The sequence below is a fragment of the Urocampus carinirostris genome, chromosome 3, assembly GCF_059441175.1.
Source record: "Urocampus carinirostris isolate Australia breed hairy pipefish chromosome 3, RoL_Ucar_1.0, whole genome shotgun sequence".
In the NCBI taxonomy this organism is placed as follows: Eukaryota; Metazoa; Chordata; class Actinopteri; order Syngnathiformes; family Syngnathidae; genus Urocampus; species Urocampus carinirostris.
The window spans coordinates 7,467,927-7,490,602 of record NC_142351.1 but is presented as its reverse complement, the minus strand read 5'-3'; the positions used below and the strand labels follow the sequence as shown (position 1 = coordinate 7,490,602).

Sequence of the window (22,676 nt, the reverse complement as noted above, 5' to 3'; positions counted from 1 at the left end):
AAAAGTACATAGTGCCATATAAATAAAGACAAACAAAAAGCTTGATCTCACATGAGAAACAAAGTAAAGCCCAAAATGATGTGAGAGGTGAAGAGACAATAAAGCACCCGAAATGTTTTCATGCTTTCAGAGAAACAAAAAGGGAAAAAGTGGCATACAAAGTCAAGGGACCTTTAAACCAACATTCTATGAGAAGCCGTTTGAGAAGCAAATCATACTTGTTTTCACACATATCATACTCTCAGATTTTTGTTGGTTCTAAGGGATGGGAAGGGCACCCATATGATGCAGCAGGGGTAAACCAGTGAAAGCGGTCAGGATATGACCAAGGTCGATAGATAGAGATACTCTCACGCTACTACAATCTCTCCTACATATTTTTATACTCTCATACACATCTTACTATGCTTTCAAACACAGTCTACTCTCACGCATACTAGTCTCCTCACACACACTACTAAATATTCTAACACACACTATTATACTCTCTCGCACACCATACCATACTCTCACACACATACTACTAGAGACTCCTACATACACTACTATTCTTTCTCACACACCAATGAAATCGCTCTTACCGTTTTTTTTTTTTTCAGTGTAATGGTCACCTCTCAGTTTTGCTTTACTGTGAGTACTTTTGGTAATCACGGTGTTGCACACTTATCAGTGAGTGTATGTTTTACATTTTGACGTCAAACTAGAGTGGCTCCTACCATAGTAGTATACATGACATAGTGTACTAGTATGTATGAGAGAGTATAGTAGTAGTATGTACATCATATCAGTGTTTGTATACGAGTGAGAGTATAGTATTCGGTTTATGACAGTATAGTGGTAGTGTGAGAGTATACAAGTGTGTACATAAGAGTAAAGAGTTAAGTATGAGAGATAATAGTAGTGTGTGTATGCGAGGGTATATTAATGTTAGGGCATTGGCATGACTGTGTCCAAATGAGAGTATATTTGTGCATGTGAGAAGAAGAAGTATGATTTATAGTTCAAACGGCCTCTCACAGCCTTTCCAGTGGCCCCCTGAGAGCCACAGGTTATGGTGTCGATCGTGCATGGGAGAGAGTACGATAGTGTGTGTACGAGAGTATAGTAGTGTGAATAAGAGTATAGTAGTACGTATGAGAGACTATAGTAGTGTTTGTGCATTGGTATGACTGTGTCCGAATGAGAGTATATTTGTGCATGTGAGAAGAAGTATGATTTACATTTCAAACGGCCTCTCACAGCCTTTCCAGTGGCCCCCTGAGAGCCACAGGTTATAGTGTCGATTGGGCATGGGAGAGAGTACGGTAGTGTGTTTATGAGAGTATAGTAGTGTGCATAAGGGTATAGTAGTATGTATGAGAGACTATAGTAGTGTTTGTGCATTTGTATGACTGTGTCAGCATGAGATACTAGTAGTACATGTGCAAGAGTATGATTTACTTTCCAAGTGGCCTCTCACAGCCTTTCCAGTGGCCGCCTGAGAGCCACAGGTTATGGTGTCGATTGGGCATGGGAGAGAGTCCGGTAGTGTGTTTATGAGAGTATAGTAGTGTGCATAAGGGTATAGTAGCATGTATGAGAGCGAATAGTAGTGTGCATAAGGGTATAGCAGCATGTATGAGAGAGTATAGTATCGTTTGGGCATTGGTATGACTGTGTAAGCATGAGATACTAGTTGTATATGTGTGAGAGTATGATTTACTCCTCATAAGATTCCACAACTCCGCACACAAACATTTTCAGAGTCCACCAGAGAGCCACAGGTTATGGTGTCGATAGTGCATGTGCTTGTATGCATAGTAATGCGAGTGTGTGTCTTTGTATTTTTGCGTGCTTGTTTCACAGTTGTGGACTTGATGGTCACCATACATCTGCCCAGCCATTGCCCTGATATCTTCCGTGTACGCGTTTGTCTTCAGACTGCCACGTGGGGCATTGTGCTCGCGGGTATCATCGATTTCTGGCTGCAGGTACGTATAACCTTGTGTGTACTCCGTTCCTTCCACGGTTCTCGACCTGAGGTCATGAGACCCAAACTCGTGGGTAGGACTGTTGCCACGAACCTCCTCGTATTCAGTATTCGTATACGCAAGGCCAAATGTGTAACAACTGCGCCTCTCTCTAATGTTTAAGACCTGGGTGGTATGCGCTTCCCCGGGTCTAAGTGTACCATCCTGGTGGTGGAGCTGAGGTAGTGGCTCAGACGCTCGCCTCCACAAATTCGATGAATGGGAGGATGAGCTGTGAGACCGAAGTGGCCGACCGATCCTGGCTTCTTGTACCTGAGTGTCGGAAGATTGAAGAGGAGTGGCTTGATTGGAGCTGCTGCTCTCTGCGTTAGGCTGTCCCTGCTGGAAAAACAAGCATTCACTTGGGGTCCGAAAACTATTGCCTGTGAAGGCATGAGCAAGCTACTAGGATTAGTGTGCTGAAATTGTATTGTATTGTATTTATTTATTCAGCCAGTATAAACCATAAACATGATATATACAAGAAATCATTTGACACACGAACACTTAATAATGATTAAATGATAGATTTAAAAGAATAAAAAGAATAGAGTAAAAAAGATATTGTAGTGTATAATACAAGGTAATTATATAGAATAGTTAAAAAGAAACAATGTGTAAATAACAAGACTAGAGTAGAATAGGTCGGAGGAATGCCGTTGGCATAATAATACTATACCTAATAACCTAAATCAATTCCCGTTGAACATACGGATAGCGGAAGGGTAAAAACTCTCTTTAAGACGTGTAGTCTTGCTCGCAATGGAGAGAAGACGGCGACCTGACGGCAGGTCATCAAAGTACCTGCGAGCAGGGTGACTGGGATCGTCTAATTTTTCATGTCCATTTTCTAGTTCGATCGATGTAGATACTTTGCAGGGACGGGAGGCCAGTACCTATTATTTCCTCTGCCGTCCTCACTACTGATTCCATCTTTGACAATTCTTTCTGATTGACGCGACCAAACCAAACTGTGATTGACCTCGTTAAAACGGATTTAATGATAGCACGATAAAAATTGAATAGAATGGATTGACAGACTTCGAATCATTTGAGTTGACAAAAGAAGTAGAGCCTTTGTCTGGCTGACTTTAGAATCCATGTGAGGTCAGCTGACAAGTAAGTACCCAGAAACTTGAATGAATGGACCAGTTCCACCTCACTACCATTAATTGACAGTAGCACATGCGGGGGAGGCTTAGTACAGAAATCTATTATCATCTCCTTAGTTTTACCTACATTCAATAACAGATTACTCTCATGACACCAGGTGGAAAGTGAATCAATTTCTGCTCGGTATTCAGTTTTGCCTCTATTTGAAATAAAGCCAGTAACCGTGGTGTCGTCTGCATATTTAGCGAATAGTGAATGGTCAGAATTGGGTTGACAATCACGAGTGAATAGGGAAAACAAAGTTGGAGACAATAGACAGCCCTGGGGCGTACCAGTGTTGAGGACAATAGAACATGAATCTTTATCCCCAATGGGAACGGACTGTTCTCTATTGATAAGGAAATCTAAAATCCAATTTAGAAGGAATGATATTTTAAACTTAAGCATGCCATTATCCACACAATGGCGCGTTACCTCTGCCCTGGACGCTCGCAGGACCACAAGCTGGATGGTGCCCCTGGCGTTTCCTTCCGACGACATGGAGCGCCTCAGTGTCTCCATTGCAGCGTTGTTGGACCGTCCAAGCAGCGCTTCGCCGTTGACTGCGACGAGCTGGTCATTGACTTTGAGGCGGCCATCCTACGGGAAGATTTTGGTACGGATGTTAACGGGATAGACACCCGGTTGATGTTAACAAGTTGAAAAACTCACCGGGCCAATGATAAAAATAAAAGGCTAGCGCTCTCTAAAAGGTGAAGGCGAGATCATAGTGGAGATAGCAATCTCGTGAGAGCGGATATGGACTGATAAATATATTGCACGGCTAATGGAATGGCCTCCGTGGGCGCTAGATCATCTTCAAGTGTCTTACGAAGCAGCCACTTAGAAATAACCGACGCAGTAAGAAGTGGGGTTTGAGAAGACTGAGGCATAAGAATAGCATGCAGTGTTCCCTCTAAGCTGCGCGCGTAAGCAATTGCGCACTGCTCGCACACTCTCAGCGCACAAGAAAATCCAGCCAGCGCACAAAAATAAGGGCTCAAAATTACTAATTAAGAATAGAATAGAATAGAATAGAATATGCCTTTATTGTCATTGTTACAACATGGGATATATTGTAACAACGAAATTGGACGACTCCAGTTCCACATTTTACAGTGAGGATAATGAAATAAAGAGATAAAGGAACAAAGAACATGTTTTAACTGTCTTTGTTGTAAATAGGCTCTGCTTCCTCCGGAGGGGGGTTGATGATGGGGGTGAGGGACAAACAGAAATGGTGGATCGAACTGGATGTTTGATCTTAACTTATAACATTGGTAAATTGGCGGCGCCCTCTGTTGGCTGCGGCTGCATCGGCTCGCTACAACGGGTCAGGTGTATCGACATTTCGTTCTGTGTACATTGTTACAAAGAATGACAATACAGAGGAAATTATTATTATTATATTATTATTACAGTACACACAGTCCAGTGTATTTTCCCGAATTGCTCAGTCCACGTATTGAATGGATTTGGGGAGTACAGTCCATAAACATGCCCGATTAAAGTCGCCGGTGACGATAAACGAAGCGACTTAATAATAATAATAATAATTTCCTTGTATTGTCATTCTGTGTAACAATGTACACAGAACGAAATGTCGATTGCACCTGACCCGTTGTAGCGAGCCGATGCAGCCGCAGCCAACAGAGGGCGCCGCCGACCACTTTTTAAGTCTTAGGAATAAGTCAGTTAGAAGCCTGACGTTGTGTCCTAAATGCGGTATTTTGAAGTCGAGTCGAAGGAGAACGAGTAAAGTTAGTAGAGTTTTTCGAGAACCGGCTTCTTCGGCTCGGCTCACTAAGAGGAACCGGCTTTTTCGAGTCCTAAACGGCTCTTCAGGTTGTTTTGCTTCTTTCATCCCTATATGACCAAATATTATGTAAAATGATGCACAAAATGACTTAAAGGAAGGGGGAATAGAACAAAAAAGAAATACCAAAATGAAAAAGTAGTGAAAAGCCGAGAAAAAAAGAAACAAAGGAAAAAAAGGAAAAAGAGAACAAAAAGAAAGTAACAGCTGGGATAAAAAAAAAACACAATGAGATTAAAGGAATTAAAAAGAGTAGAAAAAAAACAGGGGAAAAGAAGAAAAAGTTTGTGTTGCATTCCAATAATTTCCAATCTTGTTTCAGACTGATAGTGATGTTTCTGTGATGAGTACATATTGAAACATGAACAGTCTGCCGGCAGAACGTTCGCAGGTTAAAAATTTTTGATTAGAAAAAAATAATAAAAATATTTTTTGAGATATTTGGCTAGGATATGCGTTCATTTTCACCTTGATTTTTTTTTCATGACACTATCCTCTTTTCATACCGAGTGACAGCTAGCATGACATTCCTCAGCAGAAGCTCATGTCGCATCCCGCTCCCGCAAATTCTCTTAGGAAGCCTGTCGTGCTTTTCATTAGCGTTCATCCAGACCACAGGTGTCAAACATGCGGCCCGGGGGCCAGATCAGGCCCGCTAAGGGATTGAGTCCGGCCCGCGAGACAACACTCAGAGAAGCGCAAGAGAAAAATAAGCTGCGGGTTGAAATAAGTTCACTTGATGTTGCCAAAGACAGGTGCCACTCACAAAGAAGCTGTATTTGTATGTATTTATTTCTCATGTCTCTCTCTCTCTTTCTATTTCTCATCTCTCTGTGTCTGTCTGTCTCTCATTCTCATCTCTCTCTCTCTCTCTCTTTCTCATCTCTCTCTCTCTTTCTATTTCTCTCTCTCTCTATTTCTCTCTCTTTCTTATTCTCTCTCTCTCTTTCTATTTCTCATCTCTCTGTGTCTCTCTCTCTCTCTCTCTCTCTCTCTCTCTCACTCTCTCTCCCACTCTCTCTCTCTCTGTGTGTCTTTCTGTTTCTCTTTAGATTTCTTTCTTTCTCTCCCTTACATTTTCCCCTCTCACAACTTTTCATCTTTTGTTTCTCACGCCCTCTCCCCCTCTCTTTTTTTTCTTCGTCCCGCTCTCTCTCTCTCTCTTGCTCTCTCTTTCTCTCTCTCTCTCTTTTCCACCCTTTTTCTCCCACTCTGTCTCTTTCTGTCTCTTTCACTCTCTGTGTCTCTCTTTTTCTCTTCCTTTGTTGCTCTTTGTCTCTTTGTCTCTCTGTGTCTTTTTAACTTTTGCTCCAACTTCATTATTTCCTTTTCTCTTTTTCTCTTCCTACCCTTCCCTGTTTCTTTTCTCTTTTCCCTCCCTCTGTCTTTCTATTTCTCTTTGGATTTCTTTCTTCCTCTCCCTTTTTTTCCCCCCCTCTCATGACATTTTACCTCTTTTGTTTCTCACGCTCTCTCGCCCTCACTCTTTTTCTTTTTTTGTCCTGCCCTCTCTCCTTTTCCCTCCCACTTTCACTTATTTATTTATCTCTTTTTTTCTTTGTAATCTACTCGTCCGGCAGAATGTTTGTTCTATTGTGTGGCCCCCGAAATAAAATGAGTTTGACACCCCTGATTTATACAGAAGAAGAGACAGGCTAAGGCACGCAAAAGCCCTGGTGTAATGTGACCCCAATGAGTGTTTCAACGCTTCATCATTTCCCCCTCTTCACTTCGAGAAAACCATTTCAATGTCTCTTTGAATGAATTTTCCTCTCTTGTGTGCTATCTTGTCCCAGAAACCTGCTTTGCATGTCACTTATTGGCCCCTTCTGAATGCAGTCTGTACAGACAGCTGTCAGAAAAACTACCGTAAATTCCGGGCTATAGAATGCACCTCATTATAAGCAGCACCCACTATTTGAGTGATTTGTCACTTTTGTACTTATACAAGCCGCACCCTTGTATAAGCCGCGCCCGCAAGCCTGCGACACAGTCACAAGTTTAACCCATACCACGCTGTAAGATCTACAATTGCATCCTCATAGACAGTGCACAACTCCAGAACCACAGTTGACATCATGAGTGGTGAATGATACCCGTAATTATCGTATGATGCAGACTTGTAAAGTCCGGGTCCCGTTGAAAGTAATCCAAGGAAACAAAATGTATATTTCCAAAGTTAAGGGTGGGAAAAATATATATCTACTATTGTCCGCTGCGACAACAGACAGATCTACCGATAACTCAGCTTTACCACATTTCCCATCAGCCCGCGTGTGCTCCGCCCCTTCGCTTTGATTCGTCCGTAGAACACATAACAGAATAAATCTCTAAAATAAATACGTTACAAAAATATAGAGTTGCAAATACATATTATACATGGTTACACATATTTACGAAGAAAGACGGTACACCGAGAGAGTTTTCAAAGCTTTAATAATAATAATATAACTTTCATCCCAAACCGTGCCTGTGAAAGGTACCAACACGCTAGTAGGATCACACTCGCTACGTACCAAACATGCCTGTGAAGATAAAGTATCAGATCGTCTTTAGCCTGGACGGATCTATTGACACTAACAAAGATGTTATATAATGAAATTGTGAATATGTTTGATTTTCGAGAAGGTTTGTTCAAACCTCACTTTGTGTTTGCTGTTAAAAACGTAATATTGGAATATAATATTGTGAATGTGCTTAATTGCTGTTGAGATTGTCATGATTGTTTTCTGTTTTTAGTGTCAATAAATTTGTTCAAACCAAAAAAGTAAGGATTCATGTTGGCCTTGATGCCAGGTCCTTAGCTTGGCCTTTGCCATGATCTTTGATTTTTGCATTCCGGAGATGGAATAAGATCTTGCTCTGTCCACTCCACGCATCGGCCCGGTATTGCAGTACCTCCGGGAACGGTGCATTCGCAATGATCGCAGCAAGGCTTTAGGGCTAGGACCTTAGCTTGGCCTTTTGGCTGAGAGTAAGTGTCCCGGCTCCTAGGCTTTGTAGCGTATTATGAACTGACCGATAACGGATAATGGATAATGAATAACGAAGATAGATCAATAACCCTTAAACCCCCCCCCCCCGAGCGTTATAAGGTCTTGCATTTGCATATTATTTTGCAAAGTAGACGCAAAGAGAACACCCAAAAAAATGGAGAAGTGCTTAGAAATCAAGCCAAAACCCCAGCCCCAGAAGAAAGATTCAAAAGAAGCTAACAAAATTGATGACGCTCCAAAACGTAAACGTACATTAAAAGCATCGTAGAAAGAGGAGTTCACGTGGCTTGTAGCAGACGACGCAATAACTTTGCAATTTCGGACTTTCCCGAGCGTTATAAGGTCGTGCATTTGCATATCCTGTTCCAAAGTAGACGCACAGAGAACACGATAAAAAAATGGATAAGTGCTTAGAGATCAAGCCAAAACCTCAGCCCCAGAAAAAAGATTCAAAAGAAGCTAACACAATTGATGACGCTACAAAAGGTACATTAAAAGCATGGTGGAAAGAGGAGTTCACGTGGCTTGTACCAGACGATGCAACGCAAACATCGCATGAATGAAGATGAGTCAATACAGGTACATACTGATGCTTTATTCCGATTTCAACATCTTCGTTCAATTTGGAAATATCCGAATTTCGGGTAGTTTGGCAATTTGCATACTCGGCAGCCGATCAGAAACCTACATCGAATAACTTTATGCTTCCGGACTTTCCAAAGTAGATGCACAGAGAACACAAAAAAATAGAGAAGTGGTTAGGAATCACGCCAAAACCTCAGCCCCAGAAGAAGGATTCAAAAGAAGCGAACAAAATTGATGACGGTACAAAAACGTAAAGGTCGAAGATTTTTTTTCAAATCAAACGATTGTTTTATTCCGATTTCAAAATCTTCGTTCGGCTTAGAAATTTCGGTTCGTTTGGCAATTTGCATACTCGGCAGCCAATCAGAAGCTTGCATCGAACAACTTCCTGCTTCTGGACATTTATGATTCTTATAAGGTCGTGCATTTCCAAAGTAGACGCACAAAGAACACAAGAAAAATGGAGAGGATATCAGCCCTATAAGAAAGATTCAAAAGAAGCAAACAAAATTGACGACGCTACAAAATGTAAACGTACATTAAAAGCATCCTGGAAAGAGGAGTTCACGTGGCTTGTAGCAGACGACGCAAGGCAAACATTGCATGAATGAAAATGAATAAATACAGGTAGATTTAGAAGTAGATTTATAATAAACCTAATTTTAAAGTCTCGTTCTGTTATATATTCTGACTATCAATCCTTAATACTTTGCAACTTTCCAGAGTTGTCTGCCCTGGTAACTTTCAGTCACTGATAATAGTCAATAACAGAATAACGTGTTAATATTTTCACAAAAAAAGACTCCGAATATAAGTCGCACTCCCATTGCCAAACTAGGAAAAAAAATGTGATTCTTAGTCCGCAAAATACGGAACAAAGATTTCCAATGTGTTAAAATCTGCAGACTTATTTTGGCATTTTGATACCCTGGAAACTCGAAGTGAGTGACGAGTGGTGAAGATAAAATGGCTGCTGAGTTGTTGACACAGGGCCGCTTTGGGTCAATGGGTGTCAAGGGGCTGCACAAGAGATCCCCTGCTTGAGGACAAGGGGTGGCGTCAGACAGGAAAGAAAGAACAGGAAGAGAGAGAAACAGAAGAGCGGTGAAAGGAACTGATAACGGCAACAGACATGAAAACAAAGAAACGATATTTGGAAAAAAAGCTCGAAATGTAAGTCAATTGGTCTCCATCTTCTCTGGAACGACCAAGAGGGCCGCGGTCTGATGAGCACACTTTTGGAATTGTTCCAGGTAAATCAAAAACAGTACGTCTTCAGTTTCAATGAAACAAGGGACTATTGATTGATCAACAAAGACTATGAGGATTAAGGAAACTGCTAATGTCCACTCAGCGGGTGTGTCCAAAGTCTGGCCCGGAAGCCGGTAACGGCCCCTGATCACATTTTTACCGGCCAGCATCAAATTAATACTTCGAGGCCCGCCAGCAATGTTGACTGGAGTCAGTGTTTGAAATAGAATAGAATAGAATATACCTTTTATAGTCATTGTTACAAAATGGGTTGAACATATTGTGACAACGAAATTGAGCGTGGCACTCCAGGTTCACTTTTAACGTTAAGGATAAAAGGAGACAAATGAAGATAAAGGAACAAAGAAGATAAGGTTATAATTTACACAATATAAAAGGAACAAAGAAGATAAGGTTATAATTTACACAATATTTACACAAGAAATGAAGAAATAACGTCTGCCCGGACACTCGGGGCGTGCATCTTCTACGCCGGGCGTTCAAATCAAACGTTTGCTTCATTTTATTCCGATTTTGAAAAGTTTGACGTCCCTGCAGCAGATGGAAATCTTTGTGCCCAGGGTTACACCACCTCGTGTTCACCTAGATAGCGAGTCCGCCTCCTCTCCGCTTCCCGCAGGCTTTTGTGTCTCTGTCTGCCCTAACAGCGCTGAGGCCGGGTAGCTCCACGTGAGCGTCCGGGATGCTAGACGTGAGCCACGTTTCCGTAAAACACAGCAAACTGCGCTCCCTGTACGCTTTGGTGTTTCTCACCAGCGCAACCAGTTTGTCGGTCTTATTTGGTAGAGAGTTTACATTTACCATGATTACGGACGTACCGAAGACTTATATCGACACTAGCCGCTTAGCCTTCACCTTAGCTCCGGTTCTACAGCCACCATAGGGCCCCCCCAACACGCCGGCGCGAGAATTCTTCAGGGCAAGGAGTTGATTCCTCGAATAAATGCATTTTTGTGCGTTAAAACCCATAACGATAGAGAAAGTAATCCAAAGTGTAGTTGTCAAACAGGACAAAAACACCGAAGGTAGAAGCAGACACTTAAAACAATAAATCACAAAAAGAGCGAAATAACAAGGAGCTGCTGGAAAGGCTGCCGCTCGGGGCGGCGCCTATTTCAACAGGCATCGGTTCGACCTTGTAAATACTTAAATATCTCACAGGATTGTATCCAACCTATGTGTACAGTATGTGGTATGATGAGCAGTAAACAGACGTACCTTGTATGCAGCGCCTCCGTGGATGATGGACTTGATGAAAATGCCCAAGTCCTCACCGGTCTCTCTGGACTTGTTGCCCTTAAGACTGACGCCGAGGCCGGCGGAACCGGTCTCATTCAGCGGAACTTCATACATGAGCTGCTCTCTGCCGTCCTCCAAAACAAGACTTCCGGCATCTTCACCTTTCTTAAGAGAGACAAACACAGACAGCGGAAGCTCTAATATATGAATGACATTTAAAAGGATTTGAGCCTCTTTTCCGACTTTTAATACATAGGACAGTGTTCCCTCTAAGCTGCGTGTGTGCGCAATTGCGCACTACCCAGAGCTTTTCTGCGCACAAGCCAGCTCACAAAAATCAGGGCTCCAAATTGCTCATTAAGAAGCCAATGAAGTCAAAGGTACAGTGCATGAAGGTCAAAAATACAAGGGTTCCCCTGATGCTGTGTTCTAAATGCGGTATTTTGAAGTCAATGTCGAAGTAGAACGAAGTTGAGTAAAGTCAGTAGAGTTTTTCGAGAACCGGCTCCTTCGGCTCGGCTCACTAAAAGGAACCGGCTCTTTCCGGTCCTAAATGGCTCTTCAGGTTGTTTTTGCTTCTTTAATCCCAACGTGACCTAATATTATGAAAAATTGTGCACAAAATGACTTCAAGGAAGGGGGAATAGAAAAAAAAAAGAAAAATATTCCAAAATGAAAAAGTGGTGAAAAGCTGAGAAAAAAAACGAAACAAAAGGAGAGAAAAAGAGAAAAAAAGAGCAGGAAAAATTCAGAAAAAAGGCCAGAAGAAAAGAAAGAAACAAATAAAGGGAAAAAGGGTACTAGAGAACAAAAAAGCAAGAAAAAAGTAACAGCTAGGAAAAAATAAACACAATGAGTTTTTTTAAAGGAATTAAAAAAAAAGGAGAGAAAAAAAAGGAAAAATAAGAAAAAGTTTGTGTTGCATTCCAATAATTTCCAATTGTACCAAGTCAATCTTGTTGCCAACATTGAACTTTCACAAAAAAAATGTGATTAAATACAGTTGTGTATCGTGCAACCGACTCAATAAGCCCCCAAAAATGTTAGTATTAAGCAACAAAAGATACCAGGAATAAAAGAAATGGAAATCTTGTGAAAGAATTGTAAAAACAAATGATGTTTGTAGGCAATCGTACATGAGTCAATTCATTCAAAAGTGAAAAATAATTTTGTATTGCCAGACTCAGCAAAATGTAACTTTAAGTCAAGTTTTGGACATGTTTGATAATGACTTAGTTGCCACACTTGGGATTGCTGTTGCTTACTGTTGTTTCAAGCGTTGCCCACCGACTTTATGTGAACGCTCAGACCCCTGCAAAATGACAGGGAACATTGCATCGGACTGTGGATGACGACTGAAACTTGAGCTCCAAGTCTAATGCGCTAACTCTTTCTTTTGATATCTTGACATTTGGTTCCATTCAAAAGTAGAAATATTGGGACTCAAAAAGAAGCAAATACTGAAAGAGGCTGGGCATGAAAACAAAAGCACAAATTTAAAAATTTGAGGGGAGAAGGTGTTTTGTTCAACAGAGGACGATGTGGGTTGAAGGATTTTATATTTTATTTGCTTGAATATAAGGGATTTTATACAATTTTATACAAGTTACATTTATCGAATGCAATGAAGATTTTTCACAGAGAAGGCTTAAGGTCAATGACAGGTCGCGCCGTTCCGAATGCGAATGTTTTGTTTAGTTCTGTTGGTAACAAGAGTTCTGACGCAGGTGGCGGGAGATGTTTGGAGAACAAAGCCCTGAGGACGTGGAAGCGCTTGGTGTTGATTTGAGTTTCTCCAGATGAGGTGGAGTCCACGTGGGGAGTCTCTGGCCCGCCCCGTGGGAGGAGTCAGCACGCCCCATGGGAGGAGCCGACACCCCAGCTTGTGAAAAGAACTTCAGAAGAAAGAAGATCAGAGATCGTGAGAGGGACAATCGAAAAGGAGACTCGATGAAGCCTCAAGTGACAATCTCATCTCATCAGCTGCACCGCTTATCCTCAGTAGGGTCGCGGGGGTGCTGGAGCCTATCCCAGCAATCATCGGGCAGTGGGCAGGGGACACCCTGAACTGAATGCCAGCCAATCGCAGGGCACACAGGGACAGACAACTCGCTCGCTCATTCAACACCTAGAGACAATTTGGACCGGTCGATCCACCTGAATTGCATGTCTTTGGAATGTGGGAGGAAATACCCGGAGGAAACCCAAGCAAGCACGGGGAGAACATACAAACTCCGCACAGGAAGTCTGGTAGCTGGATTCGAACCCAAGACCTTAGAACTGTGCCGCACACGCGCTAACCACTGCGCCCCTCAAGCGACAATAATTTGGCTAATTCGATGGAATTCACTTAGTTAAATTGTATATATATATAGATATATACACGCAGCCATATCCCCCTAGTGGGAGGTGGCTAGAGTCATTTCTGACTCTTTTTGGGAGATTGATACAGAGGAAGGGATTCCCAGCCCCCTCGCTCAACCCAACTGACGTGTTGGGAGTCATTAGGTGACCAAAGCCCCCAATTCCAACCCCTAATGCTGAACGCCAAGCAGGGAGGCAATGTTTAAGTCTTAGGTATGACTCGGCCGAGGCTTGAACCACAACCTCCCAGTCTCAAGGCGGGCGCCATTCCCCCAAGGCCACCTTAGTTAAATACTTTAAGAAAATAAACCTGCCCCGCGTGAAAATGCCGGCTATTCTTGTCCATCTTTTCCCAGAAAGAAACGAGCATGCATTGTTAGGAGAATGAAGTTTGTGTTTGGTTAATGGAGTCAGATAACTCATTCGAACAATTTAGTAAACGATACATTTTTAATAGTTAAATTCCTAACAGGGTGCAGATTAAAGAATAACACAGGACTGTCGAGAGCTTATTCCGTTTTCGAATGAAAGGCGCAGACGGGAAGCCAGCCGTCTCTAAAAGAAACATAATAACCTTTCTTACTTCCTCCAAAGCACAGTAGAGGAGGAAGGGAAGAGCGGCACAAAGGAGCATTCAAAAGTGATAAGCCGTCCCTGAGGTATAACACGCTTCTGTCGCTCCGTGCCGATTCTTTACATTTAATCTCTCAATCCGTTCCTTCCTCACTCTCCCTTCTCTTACCCTTTTTGTCCCGGGGCTTTACTTTCTCCCTCTTTTCCAATCGCTCTTTTGCTTCTTTAGAAAATGACCGTGAAGACGGCCAACGGTGACATGAGGTTGAGAAGCATTCACAGAAAAGGAAAAGAAACAGTCAAGCATTGGAACAGATAATTCCTAGGACTGAATTCATGTTTTAGGAAGGCTTTTGAAATATTTCCCATTTTCTTTCATGGGGTAACTTGAGATTCTGCTCCAGTTTGTGTCCACACTTCAAACTCAATACTTATACTATGTGCTTAATGCCCTGCGTGAAAGCTAAATGTAAACAAAACACTGTGGCAATGAAAAAACAACTGCACCCTAGTGTAGTGGAGGTGCAATAGAAATGTATTCTAAGAAAAAAAAAAAAAAAGTTCCCTGAAGTCAAACGTGCACATATTTGTGCTTTTTTGTGCTGTTGAAATGAAATGATCTCCATTTATATAGTGCTTTTCAAGTCAATGACTTCCCAAAGCGCTTTACATTGTGCATCACATTTCCCAATAGCGGCCGTGCAGCCATGTAAGGCGCTAACCTGCATATTGGGGGTATTAGGGGTTCAGTGTCTTACCCAAGGACACTTCGACATGTAACACGGAGGAGACGGGATTCGAACCTGCGATCTCTTGATCCCCAGACGAGCGCTCTACCTCCTGAGCCACTGCCGCCCACATCAACGATCTTTTCGTGTCAACGGGCTGCTGTAAACTGACATGAATTCTGCTTCAACAATTATCTTCAAATTTAAATAAAAACCTACCGTATTTTCTGCACAATAAGGCGCACCGGGTTATAGGGCGCACCCTGAAAAAATAGTTTTTAGTCCTATATTTGACATACATAAGACGCACCGGATTATAAGGCGCTACAATGGGAACGTCGACAAAACAGTCAGATAGTTCAGTCCAACTTCTTACCCCCTTAACATTCCCAAAGCTTGCAAAGACGCTAATACGTGTCGAGAACACGTGCGGATGCGGTGTCCGTACGATGTTCCATCGGAAGGTTCAAATCTTGGGATTCAAGAAATGCCAACCATTCCTTAGTTTCTATTCTCGCTCGCAACTTTACTGTGCATATGACAATAAACACTTGGAATTGAGTTGAATTTAAAAATGGACACTCCATTCCATCCATTATCTGCACCGCTTATCACAGAAACATCGAGTTCAGTCTGAAACAAGATACAGGGAAAATATATAGCCGGGGTAGCTCACCGAAGTCGTTGTGTTCAATAATAATGTGCAGCCATGGTCCTCTTATATCCGTGAGTTAAGTAAATCCAGGAGAATAAAATATTTACAAATACAGAAAAGTAAAAAAATGCTTTCTGTATGCCGTCAACCGTGTGCTATACGCATTCATCTTTTTCGGCCAATTGCAGGCCTTGTTTTGCCGTTTAAGCCAATGCCAGCCTGTAAATGATAAAAAGGATCCGCCCCTTGACCTCCAGATAACTTTAGCCAATAGTGATCGATTCAAATGATGATTGACACATTGGTTAGCCAATGAAACGCCGGTAAATAAATCCCAGCACACACCGGGGACGACTTCGCCGTAGGGGGAAAATAGAGTCGGCGGCTGCAAGTAAGTTGGAAAACTTTGCAATTTTAAAATTGATCCATAAATAAGGCGCACTGTATTATAAGGCGCATGGTCAGCTTTTGAAAAAAATAAAGGCTTTTAGGTGCGCCTTATAGTGCGGAAAATACGGTACTTTTTTAATGAAGTAACTCATAGCTGAAACTTGTTCCTTTTAAACACCGACAGTTAGTAAAACGCGTGACGAGTGAAATTTCAGCACATTCCCTCCAAGTAAAATAATAAAATAAGAATATGTAAATTCGGCCCTTAAAAGTCCCTCTTCTATTTCAACTCTAATGCCGGATTTTCAGCACAGGCTTATTTTTATCAACAAGCATGTGAGGCTCAGTTAAAAGCTGCTAAAATGAAAGACGACTCTCAGCTTCCTGCGTGAAACGCGATTCAGGTGACAACTGGCAAGTTTCAAATACCAAACTGGAAGCAGTTGTGAGCCAAAGATGAACCAATCAGAAAATGAAGGCTGTGCACAGCGATGGTCAAATCTAACAATATTTTATGTATTTGACTATAAGGGATTTTATACAATTTCATACAAGTTACATTTATCGAATGCAATGAAGATTTTTCACGGAGAAGGCTTAAGGTCAATGACAGGTCGCACCGTTCCGAATGCGAATGTTTTGTTTAGTTCTGTTGATAACAGGAATCTGACGGAGAAAGCCAGAAGCACAAGGACGTCCGGCATTGTTTTGAGAAGCGCTTTGCTGATAAGAGTTTTCTTTAGACATCGCGACGCCTTTCGGCGAGGAGGTGGTGGAGCTGGCACCTGGCCCGCCCCATGGGAGGAGTCGACACGTCCGTGGGAGGAGCCGACACCCCAGCTTGTAAAAAGAACTTCAGAAGACAGAACTTGAGGAGAAGAGGATCGATCGCGAGGGACCATCGAGAGGGAGGCTCGACGAAGACTAATTCGACAATAATTCGGCTAATTTGATAGTTAAATACTTAAAGAAAATAAATCTGCCCCGTGTGGAAATGCCGGTCTCTTGCCCATATTTTCCCGAAAAAGAAAAGAGCATGTATTGTTGGGTGAATGAAGGTTATGTTTGGTTAATGGAGTCAGATAACTGATTTGAATAATTTGGTAAATGCTACATTTTTAATAGTTTATTTCCAACAACAAATACTTTTTATTTCTTGAAGCTTGCTGCTAATGTGGCAATTCACTGAAGAGTCTTAGAGGTCCACCGTTTATCTGGCGAGCAGATTTATTTCACTGATATTTGCGAATTTGACGGATTTTTGACAGATATTGGTATCAGCATTTTTGTTATGTATCTAGGCTCAGATGCATCAGAGCCTGTCTCTCCCTCACATCTACTCCTACTCCTCCCCTGCTCCTCTCTTTTCACTACCAGCTTTGGCCTTTCTGATCGGATAAGCTACAAGGCGGAGCCACTGTGGGCAAAAGCGTTCCGGACTCAGCACACTGCATACAGCAAACAGCGGCTGCTCTCCTAACTCCTGAGTCTGCGGATAATATTGCAATTTTCAAAAGTAAAAGGTAGAAAATGATGTGTGTGATTAAGAGATAGCATGAAAAGTGTAGTGTTAACTTGTTTTAGGGAACCAAGTTCAGGTGAAGACTGATTTATTAGCTCTTATCATAACATTAGGGTGTGTGTTTAAGTGGAAGGCTGAGTGATTAGCTGTTACCGTAACGTGAGTTTGTCATTAACCACACTTTTCAATTCACCAGCTCAGTTTAAATTTCAATTGCTTTTTGCACTTTTTGCTCTAACTTAATTTAAGTAGGCAGTATTGATATTTTTATTAATTTATTTAATGTAAAAAAATCAGGGAGCTATTTAAGCTTTTATGTATAACTAAAGCCTAATTTTATACCCTGCACATGTGAAAAATTCATCATGTTGTATTGAAATTCCAATTGACTGAAATAGGAATTATAGAGCAGTGGTCCCCAAACTACGGCCCGCGGGCGGGATACGGCCCGCCTCCACATTTGGTCCGGCCCCTTGAACAATACCAGAAAGCATTTTGATTTTTTTTTTCATATATTTGTGTTTGATAATAAAGTTGGACTTTTGCAATAAAATGTTCCTTAGTTATGAACTATTTTCATTATAAACTATTAGTAACTATTTTATACGGCGTAACAAGTCGTAACTAACTCTATAATATAGAGTTTTATTTGAATTTACAACTTAATTATTTATTTGTACATTATTAAAAATGTCTTAAGCTAAAAATTTTAAGCTTTTATATCAAATAAATATCAGGTCCAAAAATCGGTTATTGGACTCCTCTTAATACTAATAATCGGTATCTGCCCCGAAAAAAAAAACACATATCTGTTGAATCCAAGTCTTAAAGCTCTTAGCTTGAGGGCACATGATGTCCCTCGGGTGGGCGAGACCCCGTGGCGCCATTGTGTGACCCCTGGTCCCCTCTCTAATAGCCAAAAACAAAGGCTTTTTTTAACAAGTTTGCGGCCAGGATAGAGACGCACAGAGAACACAAGAAAAATGGAGAAGTGGTTAGGAATCAAGCCAAAACCTCAGCGCCAGATGATTCAAAAGAAGCTAACAAAATTGATGACGCTACAAAAACGTAAAAGTACACAGTGTGCTCGTTTGCCTCCTTCCTGCGTCCTAGACACATCATTTTTGCTGGGGACGCATAGTCTCAAACCAACTTTTTGGACACAAAATTGTCATTATTACCAGATTACATTTTATTTTTAAACAAAGATTTACCGCACTCCAAACTTTTCGCCAGGCAGATGTTGTTTTGGTCTTGCGGTTAGAGTTTTCCTCTGCACGCCGATCTCTAGTTGTGTGGTGAAAAGTCCGTCTTTTTTTAGAGAACCAGCTTTTTGAGCTCAACTCATTCAAGAGAGCCGGCTCTCCGACGGCTCACTTGCTTCTATGCATTATTTTAGGAATTATGATGTTGTATAAAGAAGTTAAGAAAAAAATGAAGAATAAAAGGAGAAAATGAAAAAGACAGGTTTGTGTGGTGAAAAGTTCGTCTCTTTTTGGAGAACCGGCTTTTTCAGCTCAACTCGTTCAAGAGAGCCGGCTCTCAAACGGCTCACTTGCTTTGATGATTAATATTACGAATTATGTTGTATAAATAAGTTAAGAAAAAAAGGAAGTATAAAAGGAGAAAATAAAAAAAAGAGAGGTTTGTGTGGTGAAAAGTCCATCTCTTTTTAGAGAACCGGCTTTTTCGGCTCAACTCATTCAAGAGAGCCGGCTCCTAAACGGCTCACTTGCTTTGATGCATTATATTACGAATTATTATGTTGTATAAAGAAGTTAAGAAAAAAAGGAAGTATAAAAGGAGAAAATGAAAAAAGACAGGTTTGTGGTTATCCCTTTAATCGGTATATTACCAACAATAATTTGATGCAGAAAATGAATTCATAATTTGATGATTAAAACTGAATAGATATAGAGATTTTTATTATATATTTGTCACTGATTTGCAATTTCAACCCCGATAACACTAAATTTTGGGGACCCATAGAACTCTGTTGGGACCAGTGTTCCCTCTAAGCTGCGCGCGTGCGCAATTGCGCACTGCTCGCACATGCTCGGCGCACAAGAAAATCTAGCCAGCGCACAAAAATCAGGGCTCGAAATTACTAATTAAGAAGCGAATTAAGTCAAAGTTACAGTGCGTGAAGGTAAAAATACACGTGTTCCCCTGACGTTGTGTCCTAAATGCGGTATTTTGAAGTCGAGTCGAAGGAGAAAGAAGTTAGTAGAGTTTGTCGGGGAACCGGCTTCTTCGGCTCGGCTCACTAAAAAGAAGCGGCTCTTTCGGGTCCTAAACGGCTCTTCGGGTTGTTTTTGCTTCTTTAATCCCAATATGACCAAATATTATGTAAAATGATGCACAAAATGACTTAAAGGAAGGGGGGAATAGAACAAAAAAGAAAAAAAATACCAAAATGAAAAAGTAGTGAAAAGCTGAGAAAAAAAGAAACAAAAGGAAGAGAAAAAAAGAAGGAAAAATTTAGAAAAAAAGCCAGAAAAAATAAAAGATAAATGTAGGAAAAAGCAAACAGAGAACAAAAAGAAAAAAGTAACAAAAAAGTAGAAAAAAAAAAACACGGGAAAAAGTTTGTGTTGCATTCAAATAATTTCCAATTCTATCAAGTCAATCTTGTTGCCAACATTGTACTTCCACTCAAAAATGTGATTAAGTACAGTTCTGTATCTTACTAAATAAGAACCCAAAAATGTTAGTGTTATGCGACAAAATATATCAGGAAATAAAAAGAAATGGAAATCTTGTGAAAGAATTGCAAAAACAAACGACGTTTGTGAGCCTGCAACCTTTGCAATCGTACATGAGTCAATTCATTCAAAAGAGAAAAATAATTTGGCATTGCCGGAAATTCAGCAAAATGTAACTTGATGTTAAGTTTTGAGCATGTTTGATAATGACTTAGTTGCCACACTTGGGATTGCTGTTGCTCACTGTTGTTTCAAGCGCTGCTCACCGACTTTGTGTGAACGCTCAGACCCGTAAGGAAAATTAGATGGAACATTGGTTGGGACCCATAGATTTTTGAGCATGCTCGTCCCCGGGACTCATCACTTTCCAGAGGTAAAATGAACACTGGTACATTAAAAGCTTTGATGACTCAAATGGCAGACAAAACTGAGCTAGTGCTCCCCTTGTGGTGGTTGGTGACAGTGCGTGATAAGCAAGGTTTACACACAGAGGCCTTTGTTATGGAGGATTTCTGCAGGGGGCTGGAGGCAGGAAGGGCCAATCTTCAAAGCTGCAGGATTAGTATTGAGAGCAACATTCAATTAAGATGATATCTCGCCGTGCGCCACTGCCGTGCCGGAGCTCCCAATTAATCGCCTTAATGCCCGCTTCCATGGCACTTTACACCTTTGCCGCTCATCGGGAAACGGGGGAACCCGAAATGAGTGATGGAAAAATATAATGGCATCATTCAAGGTGAAATGTTGGGTTTGACCCTGTAACAGGCTGCCGTCAGACTGTTGAGAAGATAAGTCGTGTCTTGAAGATGTCACCAATCACCAGGGTTGGCTAGGGTTACTTGAACTGGATTACTTTTAATGACTTTTGGATTACTCCAATACCAAATATGCTAATAAGAGACAAAAGAAACTAAATAGGAATAAAACGACTACTGTATTTTCCGCACTATAAGGCGCACCTGAAAGCCTTTTTTTTTCAAAAGCTGACCATGCGCCTTATAATACAGTGCGCCTTATATATGGATCAATATTAAGTCGCAAAGTCTTGCAACTAAGGCAAGCAGCCGCCGACTAGATTTTCCCCCGAAGGCGAAGTAATCCGCGGTGTATGCTGGGATTTATATACCGGCGTTTCATTGGCTAACCAATGTGTCAATCATCATTTGAATCGATCACTATCGGCTAAAGTTGTTCGGAGGTAAAGGGGGCGGATCCTTTTGATCATTACAGGCTCGTATAGGCTAAAGGGGCGAAACAAAGCCTGCAATTGGCCGAAAAAGATGAATGCGGATCACACGTTGGGTTGCACTACAACAAAGAGAAAACATTTTTTCACTATTCTGTATTTGTAAATATTTTATTCTCCCGGATTTACTTAACTCACGGTTGTAAGAAGACCATGGTTATGTATCGTTATTGAACGTGATGGCTGCAAGAGAACTTAGGTGAGCTACGCGGCTTTATATTTTCCCCGGTATCTTGTTTTAGAAGGATCTTGATGTTTCTGTTATGAGTCTATTTTTAAACTCAATTCAATTCAAAGTGTTTATTGTCATATGCACAGTGAGGAACCCCATTTCTTTGCACAATAAAATTCTTACTTTGCTGTCCACACAGTTGCCAGCAAAAAATAAAATGGAAACTAAGTAATGTTGGGCATTTCTTGAATCCCAAGAATTTAACCTTCTGAATGATATTTGGAACGATACATATGAGTGACATCGTACAGACACGGTTTCCGTACATGTCTGAGACACGTATTTGCTTCTTTGCAAGCTTTGGGAATGTTAAGGGGGTAATAAGTTGGACTGAACCATCTGACTGTTTTGTCCACGTTCCCATTGTAGTGCCTTATAATCCGGTGCGCCTTATGTATGGAAAATATAGGACCAAAAACTATTTTTTGGGGGTGCGCCCTATAACCCGGTGCGCCTTATAGTGCGGAAAATATGGTAAATTTTGTGCAGGCTTGGGGAGTAACACATGGAACGCCAAACATGATGTTGGCAAGCTGTTTGGATTTATTTTCATTTTGTTTCTGTCGCATTTTATGTTAGTTTTGCCAGAGATCAAAGCCAGGAGAGAAAGCTTACCACGTGTGGTGAGTCATCATTTTATTCATATTTAGTTTCTTTTGTCTTTTATGAGCATATTTGGTATTTGAGTCATCCAAAAGTCATTGAAAGTAATCCAGTTCAAGTAACCCTACCCAACCCTGCCAATCACTGAAATATGCCATGCCAAATATCATTAGAAAGTTTCGACTCTTGGGATTCAAGATATTTACCATTTCAAAATGCACTCATGACAGAAACATCACGATCAGCCTTAAACAAAATACCTTAAAATAATAAAGCCGGAATAGCTCACCTATAACGTCTCTAAGGGGTCAAATCATAATACGATTCCCAGTAAATATGGAGTGGTTAAATTCACCAAAGTCCATTAAATCCAACAGAGTAGAATATTTACTCCAAAACACACGATAACCCCGATGAAAAAAAAAAAAAATCCGCCTAAAAGCATTCTTGCATTGTTCGACCATCCTTGTTGTGATCAGTTCATTCCGCTCTGTAATTTCCCTTTAGAAATAAACAGACTCGTCAGATGATTTCCAAAATGGCAGTGAGCCTCTGACCTTTTGATTGACACCACCTCTGGCCAATTGCA

At 41.2% G+C, this 22,676-nt stretch overlaps 1 protein-coding gene and 1 pseudogene across 2 annotated transcripts in view; one reads left to right on the top strand and one right to left on the bottom strand.

Moving 5' to 3' along the window:
• Positions 1-22,676, bottom strand: part of LOC148368495 (partitioning defective 3 homolog B-like) — a 237,983-nt gene that overhangs the window by 130,806 nt on the left and 84,501 nt on the right. The window contains exons 11-13 of one of the 2 annotated variants that reach the window (XM_088330519.1): positions 11,049-11,234; positions 3,597-3,761; positions 2,283-2,351 (exon numbers count right to left, since the gene is read on the bottom strand). In XM_088330519.1, the coding sequence (XP_088186645.1) occupies positions 2,283-2,351; positions 3,597-3,761; positions 11,049-11,234 (420 nt within the window). The remainder of the gene's footprint in view (positions 1-2,282; positions 2,352-3,596; positions 3,762-11,048; positions 11,235-22,676) is intronic. The other variant, XM_088330520.1, reaches the window with a different exon arrangement.
• On the top strand, positions 7,778-7,897 carry LOC148368496 (U2 spliceosomal RNA; annotated as a pseudogene).